Here is an 11,993-nt window from a genome sequence, read left to right on the forward strand (position 1 = left end):
CCCAAGAACATAGTCTTAGATTCTAAATATTAATACAAATTATACTAAAATTACATTGATATTCACTATAGTACTGCCTGTAACAATAAAAAATAAGAAATGCCTGCCACTTCCAGTAAAAGAAAAAAGGCTCAATTTTACATCCACTTGACAGAATATGATGCAGCCATTAAGCATAAAGATTATGAAAACCATATAAAATCCTTAATACCTAATTTTAAATATATGAAATATAAAAGCTGCAATTACACAAAAATACGCAGAGAAAAAGATCAGAAGGGAATACAGTTGACCCTTGAACAGCACAGGTTTAAACTGTGCAAGTCCACTTACACACAGGGTTTTTTTCAATAGATCTATAGTTGGCCCTCTGTATCCATAGGTCTCACATCCGTGGATTCAACCAACTGCGGACGAAGACAGTATTTTCAACCTATGGTTGGAAAGCTGCGAACATAGAAGGCTGAGCATATGCATTTTTCTACACCATTTTATGTAAGGCACACTTCCGCATATGCAGATTTTCATATCTGCAGGGGTCCTGAAACCAATCCCCACAGATACCTAGGGATGACCTAAATATTGGGTGAGTCAAAAGTTATACAGTAGTCCTTCTATATTGCAGTTCACTTATCGCAGCCTCACTGTATCGCAGGATTTTTTAAAATATATTTATTTATCGCTGATTTTTCGCTATATCGCAGGATTTTGTGGTACTGTACATGTATGTTGTTAAAGTTACGTAGGTTTAAGAGTATAGAATAAATGGAAGGTTCCTACTTTGCAGGGGCATCTAGAATGTAATACCCACGATAAGTGAGGGAATACTGCATGGATTTTCGACTGCGCAGGGTGTTGGCGCTCCTCACCACCACATTGTTCAAAGGTCAACTATAAATGCCAATAACAGATCAAGTGTGGAAGTATGGGTGATTTTCTTTCTCATTGTTTTCCCAAATATCCAATAATGTGCTTATATCTCAATTTAAAAAATGGTTCAGAAAGAATTTAGATGCAATACATGTTACCAGTGTACAGAAAAGCAGAGAAAAATAAGATTTAGGCTCTAATCGAAGTTTTTAGTTGTGCCTACAGTTTAACACAATAGGGAAAAAAGTGGGAAAGGAGAGGGAGTCTGTAAAATTAAGTATTTTAGAAGTCAAAATACAGGGTGGGTCTTGTATGCACCGAACTGTATAAGGTGTTTTGAATGATAAAGTATTTGAAATACCCTCTTATCATCTAAATAGAAAGTCAATTCTAACTGACTAAAACGAATTCTTAGGGAAGTAATTGGAGTGCACAAGATTTGGTTCAAGAGCAGCAAAGGCAGGAAGAGTAAAGAGATAAGAACAGAACTCTGTCACATGTCAGCCCTCATGCTTTTCAGAAGCCTCCTCTGCAGAAGGGGTTCCCAACTTACATCTTTCTCCTTCATAGCAATACTCTATGAACATATATGTCTTGAGACTTAAGTCAGACCAAATCTATGTTGGGTGTGATGACCAAGGAAATACAATCCGCATATGAGTGAAATACTCCAAAGCCAGAAAATGTAGTTTCCGGGCACTGGAAGAAGAAAAAGAAATAAAACAGCTCATGTAGAAGCTTGTCAAAATGATGGAATTTTATTTCTATGGATCCTTTGGTGTCGGATAAGGTGTGAACTCTGTCTAAAGCTTTCCCCACATTCAAGACATTTATAAGGTTTTTCTCCAGTGTGAGTTCTCTGGTGTATAATGAGGGTTGTACTCTGACTGAAGCGTTTCCCACAGACAGAACATCCATACGGCTTCTCCCCGGTGTGGATTCTCTGATGTTTAGAGAGGTCAGAGCATCGTTTGAAACTCTTCTCACATTCTTCACACGTATAGGGTCTCTCCCCTTTATGGATTCTCTGATGTCTAAAACGGTTGGATATACGGCAGGTTTCCCCACACTCAGTACATTTATAGTGTTTCTCTCCTATGTGGATTTGTTGATGCCGATTGAGATGTGAGCTCTGTCTGAAGCTGTCCCCACATTTGGGACATGTGTATGGCTTTTCCCCTGTATGTGTCCACTGGTGTTTAATTAGGGCAGCACTCTGACTGAAGCTCTTCCCACATTCTTGGCATTCATAGGGTTTCTCACCAGTGTGGATTCTCTGGTGTTTCAAGAGGTCAGAACGCTGCTTGAAACTCTTCTCACAGTTATCACATTTATAAGGTCTTTCTTCACGGAGCTGCCTCTGGTTCTTAAAAGGGCCTGAAGTATGGAACTTTTTTTCACTGTCAACAGATTTGTGAGGTTTCACCACTTGAATTTTCACCATATCTAAACTCTGCCTGCACTTGTTGCCACCTTTATCACTATTAATGGACCTCTCTACTGCCAGGCCATGCTGATGAAGAACCAAGGTTGAACTTCTGGCACTATTCCCAAATTCATTATTTTTGGAGTCTCCCTTTTCTGTGGGACCGTTCTTGAGATCTGAGATGCTGGTGAGTCCTTGCTCTTCAGAATATTCAAGTTTCAGCAATGAGGGGTTTCCTGACTGCTTTTCTACCCTGTCCTCATGGGTATCACCACATTTGGATAACAGGGGAGCCTTCCCCTGGAACTCTTCTTGTAGCTGCATCTGTGGCTCTACTTCTAGAATTTCTTGCTTTGGAATCAACTCTTTGTTCTCAGTTCTGGTTTCCAAACCTGAAACATTAAAATACAAATTGCTGGCATTTCATCCTGTGCAAGAGTGAAATAAATAAGTACTAGCAGAAAAACAGTCCCCAATAACCTTTTAAATATCCATTAAACCATTCCTAAAGTTAAATTGCCTTAGTTAACCTGTCAGATATGCTCACACTTTCCTGTACAATCCCTATTTTTTTGCTTTTATAATTGCACCTGCACCCACCAATCTGTCTCTTATCCGCCGCCCCACTCCATTGTTGTATGAATCATCATATTATAACAGGCAAATTCGGAAGGGTTGTCAGTAGAGGTGGTATAGCTTTTATCCTATGTCTGATGGATGGTTTAACAAAAAAAATTCTAGGTCTTGGCTTGGTAACTCAGTTGGTTAGAGCATTGTCCTGATACACCAACGTTGAGGGTTTGATCTTCAGTCAGGACGCATACAAGAATCAACCAATGACTGCATAAATAAGTGGAACAACAAATCAATGTTTCTCTTTCAAGTCAATAAATTTTTTAAAAAATCAGAACAAGAAAACAGGAGAAATTCTATTCAAGTGATGAGTTACAGTAGTAAATATACCAAGTGCCTCCAATGTCTGAAGACAAGGGTCCATGGGGGAGATAAATCTAGGACTGACTTAAAATAAAAGCCTATAAAGGAACAAACAGTCAAGACACTGGATTCCACTCCCACCCCCAATCCAAAATTCTTACAGTTTAACTCTCCAGGAAGGCTAAACCAGATAAATTCTGCATCAGGCACATCACGCACAGCTAAGAACAGGTGACAGGTACCAGTATCATATCAAGACAATCAAGCATAAACTGACACACTAATTGGTTGAGAAGCTCAATGTACTGTCCTCTTCTCAGGCTCAAACTATTGGTTCCAAAGCTAATATACTCCAGGCTTTCAGCAAGGGCAGAAATTTTTATATCGGATTTCACAGGCTATATCCACATCTAGAATAGCACCTGCCTTACTGCAGACAGTGAATAATCTCTCTATAGTAAAACTTACCAGCCCACGTCAAAAGACCTAGAGACACTGACGTAAGGGAATTCTCAAGTATAACAGCACCTAGATGGCCAACCCTATACTGAAGGCCACCCCAGTTCATAAGTCCTACCCCAACAGAGTCCAGTCAGAATTCTTATGTTTGACTATTAAATACAAACAGAAAGTGAAAGATTACCAAATTTCAAGAAATCTAATAGAAATGCCAGTGAAACATGCAATGAATAAAATGAAAAAATTTAAGAACCTATAATTAATACTCAGATAAACAAGATACTGCATACAAGGAACAAGAAGGCTATGAGAAAAGGAATATTTAAAGAAAAAAAAGGTCTTGAAAATATTAATGAGAGCAAAAATATTTCAGTGTAAGAGTTGGAAAATAAAGCTAAGATACAGAAAGTGAAGCAAAAGATAAAGAAATGGGAAGGGGATTGGGAAACTTTATAGAATCAGTGCATGAGTTCCAACATCCAACTGAAAGAAATCACAAGAACAACATAGTAAAAATAAGATAAAAATAGATAGATAAAATAATACTACAAAAATGCCTTGCAACTCAAAAGATATGAATGTCTATACTATAAGGGCCTACCAACTACTCACAACAATGAATAAAAAAGAGGAAAAAACCTCATACTAAGCCATATCATTGTGAAATTTCACATTAGCAAAACTAAAGAGAAGCTTCTAAAGGCTTCTAATAGAACAAACAGATTGTACAAGGATAAAATATCACAGTAACATCAGATTTCTCAATAGCAACATGGCAAGCTAGCTAGAAAATTGTCTTCCAAATTCAAAGGCAAAATTATTTATAACATGGAATGCTATTATCCAGCCACACTATAATACAAATGTGAGAGAGGATATATTTTTTGACATTCACAAAGTTTAAAAAAACTTAGCTCCTAAGTATACATTCTCTGGAACACACAAGAAGATGTTTTCCATCAAATCGTAGAGGTAAAATCAAGGAAGAAAATGGTATGGGATCCAGGAAAGAAAAAAGAAATTCCCAAGGTGATAGTGAAGGAAAGTTGTAGGACAACAGTTGTGTAATAGGTCTGGAGAAGAAGCCTGTTCACACTGAGCAGGGAAAGCTTCAGGGGAATCTCTACAAGGACATAGGAAAATGATGGCGTATCTGATATGTATGAACACACTGAGAGGAGTTTTACATTTCTAACAGAAAGCTTGTGGATGAACTAGTGTTCAGGAGTTAGAAAAGTAGGCACACACAGAATGAGGCACTTTTTAATTCCAGGGAAAACTATTTTTAAAAAAGTATAGAAGCTATAAAAGAAAGTTACTCAATATATTGGTGAATATAGATAGTATTTATATAGGCATAATACCGAAACTATATTAATGAACAAAAGACTGATTTATCTATAATGAGAGAATTTCGAATTGCTATTTGTGTGCATGTTGAGGGGACAGAACTCTTGTCTTCCCTGGTAGGCAGTTAAGAGATAATAATTGAAACTGGGGGAAATAACAGAATAAGTATCTCATTTAGAAATATAAAAATAAACACCACTGGAAAGAGTTTAAAAAATTTTTAAGTTGTTGTGTCTGCAAAATTGGAAAGAGGATTGAGAAGGGCCTGATATTTTCCTAAGATCTGAAAAACATAAATCATAAAAGATTTAAAAAAACTGAAAAAATTTTTTTTCAAATTTATATATCAAAAAATGCAATGATGAAAATACAAGCCACCTATATAACCAATAAAAATAACAAAGGATTCATATCAAAATATACACAGAACAACCAGAAAGCAATTTTTTAAAAAAATAATCGAGGGAAGGAGTGGAGATAAGGATATAAATAGGCAACTCACAGGAGAGGAAACCAGAGAGTCCGAAATATAGCTGAAAAGTATTTAACCCAGTAGAAATCAGCATAAGGCAAGTTAAAACCACTGGATACCACTCATTAATTAATCTAAATTGTATTATTGAGCACCTTACTCTATGCCGGGCACTATTCTAGGCACTGGGAGTTAATATAAACGAAACAGTCAAAAATCTTTCCTTTTGTTGAGTTTACATTCCAAATAGGGTGGTCAGACAATAAAGTAAATTATATAGGATGTTACAGGGTAATAAATGTTACAAATAAAGTCAAGCAAAGCAAGGGATCAGTCAGCAGTGTGGGAGACGACAGTGGTAGGCAAACTGCAGTATTAAACATGATGGTCAGGTCAGACCTCCCCATGAAAAGTGCACTTTGGGCAAAGCTTGAAACAGGTTGAGGAATTTTCTTAGTGGAGATCTGGAGGAAGAATATTCCATGCAGAGCAATAAATTAGAGCAAAGACCATGAAGCAGGCTGCCAGCCACGATCAAAGAGCAGCAAGGTTAGTGGAGCTGGAACAGTGAAGGAGAGAGTAGGAGATGGGCTGGCAAGGTCACAGAGCCATGTCACATTATGTCACATTAGGCATCACAGGCTTTTACTCTGTGTGAAATGAGGAGCAGAGGTATGACATAATCTAAAAATTTCTTTAAATATAAAATCATTTTTTATTTTTCAATTACAGCTGACATACAATATTACATTAGTTTCAGGTGTACACCCCAGTGATTAGACATTTTATAACTTCTAAGTGATCATCCCAGTATCTCGGACCCATCTGATATCCTACAGTTACAGGAATGTTACTGACTATAGTCCCTATGTTACTGACTATATTCCCTGTGCTGTACTTTACATCCATGACTATTCTGTAACAACCAACCTGTTTCCTAATCCCTTCACCTTTTTCACCGACTCCTCCAACCACCTCTCCCATCTGACAACTGTCAAAATGTTCTCTGTACCTATAAGTCTGTTTCTGTTTTGCTTGTTCATTTGTTTTTTTAGATTCGTTGTTGATATATATTTTTTGCCATTTTACTGTCCATATTTTTAATTTTTTTCTTCTTGTTTTAAAAGGAATACTTGGACTACTGTGTTAAGACATCATGCCATCAACTGGACACCAAATGTTGACAAGGATGAGGAGAAAGAAGAATTCTTATTACACTGCTGGTATACTTTTAGACAGCAAGATAGGCAAATATCTCTAAGTACATTCTCTTCAGAAACTCCTACATATGACCATAGGAAAGAAGATACAAGAATGTTCAGTATAATACTGTATGTAATGGTGAAAAATTAGAAGCCTTAATGTCCAATGACAGGAGAATGGATAAATTAATTTTGGAATATCCTACAATGACTATATGGATGTTAAAATAAATAAACTAGAATGACATGTATCAACATGGATGAATCTCAAAAATGTAATGGGGAAAAGGCAAGGTGCAAAAGAATCATACAGTGATACAATTTATATACCATAAAATTTGTAAAAATAATATGTATGTTCATGTTTATATGTTCACATGTTTATATAGTTTTTATATACATGTTTGCATACATATATAGACTACATAAACATATAAAAGAATATAAAACATGCATGGATATGATAAATACCGCAGCAGGATATTGGTTACCTCTGGAAGGAGTGAGGGAAACAGCTTTCATGGAGGGTAAACAGGGCTTCACCTATAGCTATAACATAGTATTTATTTTTAAAAATATGAAGCCAATATGTCTGATATTAAAATCTGATAAACCTGGGTCACAGACACACAGCTTCCCATTAATTTTTTTTATACTTTTCTCGATGTATTTTATTAAAAAATGAATCAAAACAAGAAGCCAAATCTATCACCTAACAATACAGAAAAGAAAGGTCTTGCACTGGCTGGTGTGGCTCAGTGAAATGAGCTCAGGCCTATGAACCAAAAGGATGCCAGTTCAGTTCCCAGTTAGGGCATATGCCTGGGTTGCAGGCCAGGTCCCTGGTTAGGGGTGTAGAGGCAATCCATCAATGTTTCTCTCTCACACTGATGTTTCTCTCCCTTTCTCCCACCCTTCCCTTCTCTTTAAAAGTAAACACATAAAATCTTTTTTAAAAAAGAAGGCATTGTTAAGTCACAAAGGAGACTCTAAGGCTCTCAACCCATGTCTGTGAGTGGCAGACTGGCTCAGTGATCAGACCGAAGTAAGTCTTTAACAAATGACACACTGCTAGAAGCAAGCAAAATCACAACACTTACTTGGTGAGACAGTGTTCCCATAATCCTTCAGCATGTTCTCCCTGTAGAAGTCCCTCTGAACTGGGTCCAAATGCTCCCACTCCTCCAAGGTTAGAGACACATCCTTCACCTTCACCAAGTCCTGAAACAAAAGGAGACCTCCCATCAGCACCTGCTGTCCAGGGAGAGCCTTACCACTAGTCTTAGGATGAGGTCAGACTCCAGAGAGGAGTTAGCTAGTACTGAGGAGGAAGCCCTGAGAACGAAGTAACAAACATAGCCCGTTAAGTCTTTACCAGTAAATTTTGTACAGATGGGGGAGTTTAAAAGTGACCAAGACAGAGGCTGCCGTTCCCTTGTAATCCCAAAAAGCCATTCTGCGGGCTGTCTACACTATTTGGGATGAGAGCAAAACATTCACTTGAGTTTCATCACTATGATTTTTCAAAATGGAAATCTTATACAGATTAAAAATGTACAGATAACCAAAGTCCTAAATTCCAATGCTGGCTCTGAAACAGTTTCCTCGTGTGTAAAATGGATACAAACATTTGTCTTAAGAAGATGAAGGTACTTCGCCAACAGCAGGTACTCAGTAAAATTTCCTTTTCCTTCCTTGACCACTGTACAATAAGATGATTACCCAACAAGATGATCTTTTGAGATGGCCTATCTAAATGTAAGTTGACTATTCACAGAAGGTAAAGCTACAGTTCTTAGAAAGGGAAGGATCTAAAACTGGTGCAGGGAGATGGTTGTCTAGGTTCCAGGGATGACTCACAATGAGACTCCAACTATCCCTCACTTAATAACAGGGAAGGGAAATGTTTTGTTTTTTTTTTCCAGTTATGTTTTGTTATATTTTGCCATGTTTTGACATCTTAAAAAACAAACAAACAAAATAAACTTCCTGTCTGGGGAGACTGCCCCTCATGGAGCCACCCAATTCTGAGAGCAAAAGGCTCTGCTGAGACTGGTTAAACCAGACCCATACCTTCCCTGTCTGGCCTGTGCATTCCAGGAGGCAAGATTCCTTCGCCTTAATCATCCCAAGGCTCGGTACCAGGCAACTAGGAACCAATGCTCTAATTTACAGCTGACTGAAATTATTTAAACTAACCAATCCTATTGTTTACCTTGCCAAGCCTTTCCTTTTCCTTTGAAACTCCAATTTAGGGTCTGGCTGAAACTTTCCCCTAGCTTCTGTGATCTGCCTCCTGACGACCCTGGGGACTTTCTCATGAGGTTCTGTGCCTCCTGTCTCCACCACCTGATTGTAGTACACCCCCCCTCCCCCGGAGCCACTCCTCTGTCTTTATATAAAGAAAAACCACACTCCTGTATGTCTCCTCTACTCTTAATACTCTGAATAATACTTCACTCTAACTCTACTTCACTTCTAATACCAGATATGTGTGTTTCCACACGTCAAGCAATTCTCCAACACCAGCTGCATCCTACGGTTTAACTCAATTCTGAAGCTACCTACCTGGAGATGGGCCCTGATCTCACAGGTTAAGGGGCCAGTCCTACAAGACTGCCCCCTCCCCAACTTCAGCCGCGAACTGCAAGTCCATGACCTACTTCTGACCAGCTTTAGATCAGAGGTTCCATCGACCCTCTTTGAGTTCAAAATTAATTTCCTAGAGCAGCTCCAGAACAGAACTCAGGAGAACAATCTACCTACTACAGTACCAGTCTATTATAAAAGGTTATAAGTCAGAAACAAAGAGATGGAAGCAATGCACGGGGCAAGGTCTGGGAAGGTCCCACGCTCACATGCTTCTGTCGCCATGGCACTGGGATGTGTTGCTCTCCCAACAAGTGGGTGTGCTTACCAACCTGGAAGCTCCTTGAACCCCATAAAATTGGAAATTTTATGGAGGCTTAATCACATAGGTATGATAAAAAATTAACTCCACTTCCAACCTCTCTCTCCTCTCTGGAGTACTATTATCAATTGTTTAGAGGAGGGAGTCACCAAACCGTTAAAAAGTAAAAAGGGATCTTAACATTCAAAGTGGTGGGGAATTGTTCTTCTAGTATCCTGACATCTTTCTTTCCCCAATAATCTAGTTAGACAAAACCTATCTCACAAGGGGTAAACAATACTCCCATGCAGGTTTTGTGCTGGGAGGTCTTATAAACTCAAGGATCGTTTCTTGAATGGATTTGTCACTTTTTCCTACGGAAGGGAAAAAGTTTTATGCAACCCGGCCAGGAGGCTCAGTTGGTTGGTGCTTCTCCCTTTATATGAAAGGGTTAGGGTTCGATTCCCGGTCTGGACACATACCTAGCTTGCCAGTTCCACACCCGAAAAAAAAAGTTTTATACATCTTAAGCTTATACAAAACGTAATAAGGAAGAAAAACACTTCTGAAATTCACAGCACCCTATACACCCCATTCCCTACACTTCCACCCACCAGCACACTCACTCCTCACCTGGAATGAGGTCCCATCCAGCGCTCTCTGAAGAGCCCGCACTAGGGCTGCAGCCTCATCCCCGCTCTCGGGGTGGTGCTTCCGCACACCGTCTTGGAGCTCCGGGGGCAGGACGGTCAGGAACTGCTCCAGCACCAGCAGCTCCAGGATCTGCTCCTTGGAGTGCATCTCAGGCCTCAGCCAACGACGACAAAGTTCCCTGAGCCGTCTCAGCGCTTCTTCAGGTCCGGCCTCTTCCTGATAACGGAACCGCCAAAAACGCTGTCCACAAGTTTCGGCATCCAGACACTCCACGGGCGGGTTGGATTCCCGACCTCCGGGTGAGTCTTCCTCCACTTTCACTATCAAAAGTCCATCATGCTGGGGAAGCGCGGCGACCCTGGCCCCCGCAGCCACCGTCCGGGCCCCCGTCTCAGCGTCACTGCCTTGACTTGCGACTGAGTTCGAACTCATAGTTCTCCAGACCGCAGGTGCCCACTTTCCTGTAGTTTTGCCTTCAGGCGAGAAAAGATCAAACCCTGCAAAAAACCATGTAACTCATAGTCCCTCCTTAAACAGGGGCTCACCCCACCCGGTCCTCTGCAGGAGTGCTCCTACCTGCAGCTATGCCACCTAGTACCCGCCTCGTCTCGTGACAAAAAAAGGTTTAAAAACATAACAAAAACATCCGCAAACCTAGTAACCCAAGCCGGAAGTGCGCCACCGACATCCGGCGGGGCACGAACCGCCCTTTCATTTCCGGGGGCTCTCTAGGAGCCCTGGAGGACTTACATGAGTCTTTGTTGTTTGCCCTCTCGCACCTTCCAGGCACGTATACGTACCTTACTTTTGGGAAATTATAGTCCTTCAGGGTCCAGAACTAAATGATATGCTTCTTTTAAAGCTTGAATGTTATTCTTTAACACATTGTGAATAAAGTTTGTAAGTTTTGTTTTAGGTCTTAGGCATAAGACCTGGGTTCCAGGAATTCAGGTGAATATTTAGGCTACCCCTGAATAAATCTGCTGCCCCCGCAGTACCTGTTTTCACCAGTGACTGCCTATGTCCTTCAAAGATATCCTTATCTGCAGACAGTAATTTAGCAACTTCTCTGTTCTCAGAACCAACCCTGCTCTTAATCAACTCCCCCATTGGACCATCTGCAGGAGGTCCCCCAACTCCTGCGCCCATTTAAGAACCCCCTACTTTGCTGCTGTTGGGGACTGACACCTTTTTGATCTCAGCCCACCTGTTTGCAGCTGGCCAAATAAATCTTATAAACTTATTTCCTGTTCTCCTGTCCTGTCTCCTCTCACTCTGCTGAACCTAACATTAGGAAAAGTTAAAGATCCAGCTGTACAATGACTGGATAACAAATCATTGAAGCATGTGGTCTTCGTTTATACAAGGAAGGTTTGTAGAGTATCTTTTACCAATACATACCAAGGCACCATTTTGGCACCATGGATATTATTACAGAACTGGTGAAGACAAAGTCCTTGTCCTCAAGTTGCTCAGTGTCCTGAGACAGACACTTTAATCTTTACAGGAGAGTGTGGTAAATGCAATACTTTCAAGTGTACATTTGTACAACCAGAGGTAGATATAATACACCATATCTGGTTGGGGGGAGGGTGTTGAGTACAGTGAAAAACTTCACAGGTGAGATTAAAGCTTAAAAAGTCTAAGTGGACTGAAAACATATTTAAATTAAAACATGGTGTAGATAAATTTATAGGCAACAAATCCATAGCACCCGGCATTAGTCTCTACCAG

General features: G+C 39.9%; 1 protein-coding gene across 1 annotated transcript; it reads right to left on the reverse strand.

The window, feature by feature from the left end:
- Positions 1 to 1,602: 1,602 nt before the first annotated feature.
- ZNF394 (zinc finger protein 394) lies at positions 1,603 to 10,931 on the reverse strand. The gene is made up of 3 exons (XM_090276678.1): positions 10,239 to 10,931; positions 7,816 to 7,936; positions 1,603 to 2,688 (listed from the first exon to the last, which is right to left on the reverse strand). Exons 1-3 carry the CDS (start codon positions 10,689 to 10,691, stop codon positions 1,613 to 1,615), a joined length of 1,650 nt encoding a protein of 549 aa, XP_090132804.1. The 5' UTR covers positions 10,692 to 10,931; the 3' UTR covers positions 1,603 to 1,612.
- Positions 10,932 to 11,993: the final 1,062 nt, after the last annotated feature.

Source organism: Furipterus horrens, unplaced genomic scaffold (genome assembly GCF_987537825.1).
Source record: "Furipterus horrens unplaced genomic scaffold, mFurHor1.1.pri manual_scaffold_5, whole genome shotgun sequence".
Lineage (NCBI taxonomy): Eukaryota > Metazoa > Chordata > Mammalia > Chiroptera > Furipteridae > Furipterus > Furipterus horrens.

Excerpts from the sequence above, each read along its gene's own strand:
- ZNF394 (XM_090276678.1), bottom strand. The coding sequence starts at position 10,691 with ATGAGTTCGAACTCAGTCGCAAGTCAAGGCAGTGACGCTGAGACGGGG. Across the intron at positions 7,937-10,238 it reads TGGATGGGACCTCATTCCAG|GACTTGGTGAAGGTGAAGGA; the intron begins GTGAGGAGTGAG and ends CTTTTGTTTCAG. Across the intron at positions 2,689-7,815 it reads TGGGAACACTGTCTCACCAA|GTTTGGAAACCAGAACTGAG; the intron begins GTAAGTGTTGTG and ends TTAATGTTTCAG.